General features: G+C 51.1%; 1 protein-coding gene across 1 annotated transcript in view; it reads right to left on the minus strand.

The window, feature by feature from the left end:
* Nucleotides 1-39: 39 nt before the first annotated feature.
* Nucleotides 40-669, minus strand: part of LOC107080866 (cubilin-like) — a gene marked incomplete at its 3' end in the record, with an annotated part of 17,657 nt that continues 17,027 nt past the window's right edge. The window contains exon 16 of the mRNA XM_015369070.1: nt 40-249. Coding sequence (XP_015224556.1) covers nt 40-249 — 210 coding nt within the window. The remainder of the gene's footprint in view (nt 250-669) is intronic.

The raw sequence follows: 669 nt of genomic DNA on the forward strand, positions 1-669 counted from the left end.
GATGGATGGATGGATGGAGGCCTCCTCTGGGTTCCTCACCTGTAGCGTTGTACTCCCTGACCTCCACATAGTCTGCAGAACATCCAGGGCTGCTCTGCAGGCTGAAGTTACTGAAGCTCAGGCTCAGGTAGTGTCCCGTGGGCCCCTCCAGGTACCACTCACAGCTGGAGTCCTGAGGGTAGCTGGATGCAGGGAAGCCAGGGCTGTGGATCTCCCCTGTCTCACCTATGTAGGTTCCTCCACACGTTGCTGAAAACAGATCAGATAATGGGGGGGGTGTTAGTCATCAGTCGATCTAGAGATACTAGATTACCAGTAGGTCTCAGCTCCTGGTTCCAGCTTCACTAAAGAGGCTATATGAGTTTCTGCTGCCAGAGATGCTCCAGATGTTCTTCTGTTTGAACCGCTTCACTCTGATCTACAGTTAGAGAAGGAAATCTGAAGAGGTCTGAGACAGCCTGATAGAGGACAGGAGATAGAGGACAGGGATGGAGGACAGGGATAGAGGACAGAGGACTGGGATAGAATATAGCAGAAAGAAGATAGAGGACAGAGGGCAGGGATAGAAGATAGCAGAAAGAAGATAGAGGACAGGGATAGAGGACAGAGGACAGGGATAGAAGATAGCAGAAAGAAGATAGAGGACAGGGATAGAGGACAGAGGACAGG

The sequence above is a fragment of the Cyprinodon variegatus genome, unplaced genomic scaffold (genome assembly GCF_000732505.1).
Source record: "Cyprinodon variegatus isolate N-32 unplaced genomic scaffold, C_variegatus-1.0 Scaffold2429, whole genome shotgun sequence".
Taxonomy (NCBI): Eukaryota; Metazoa; Chordata; class Actinopteri; order Cyprinodontiformes; family Cyprinodontidae; genus Cyprinodon; species Cyprinodon variegatus.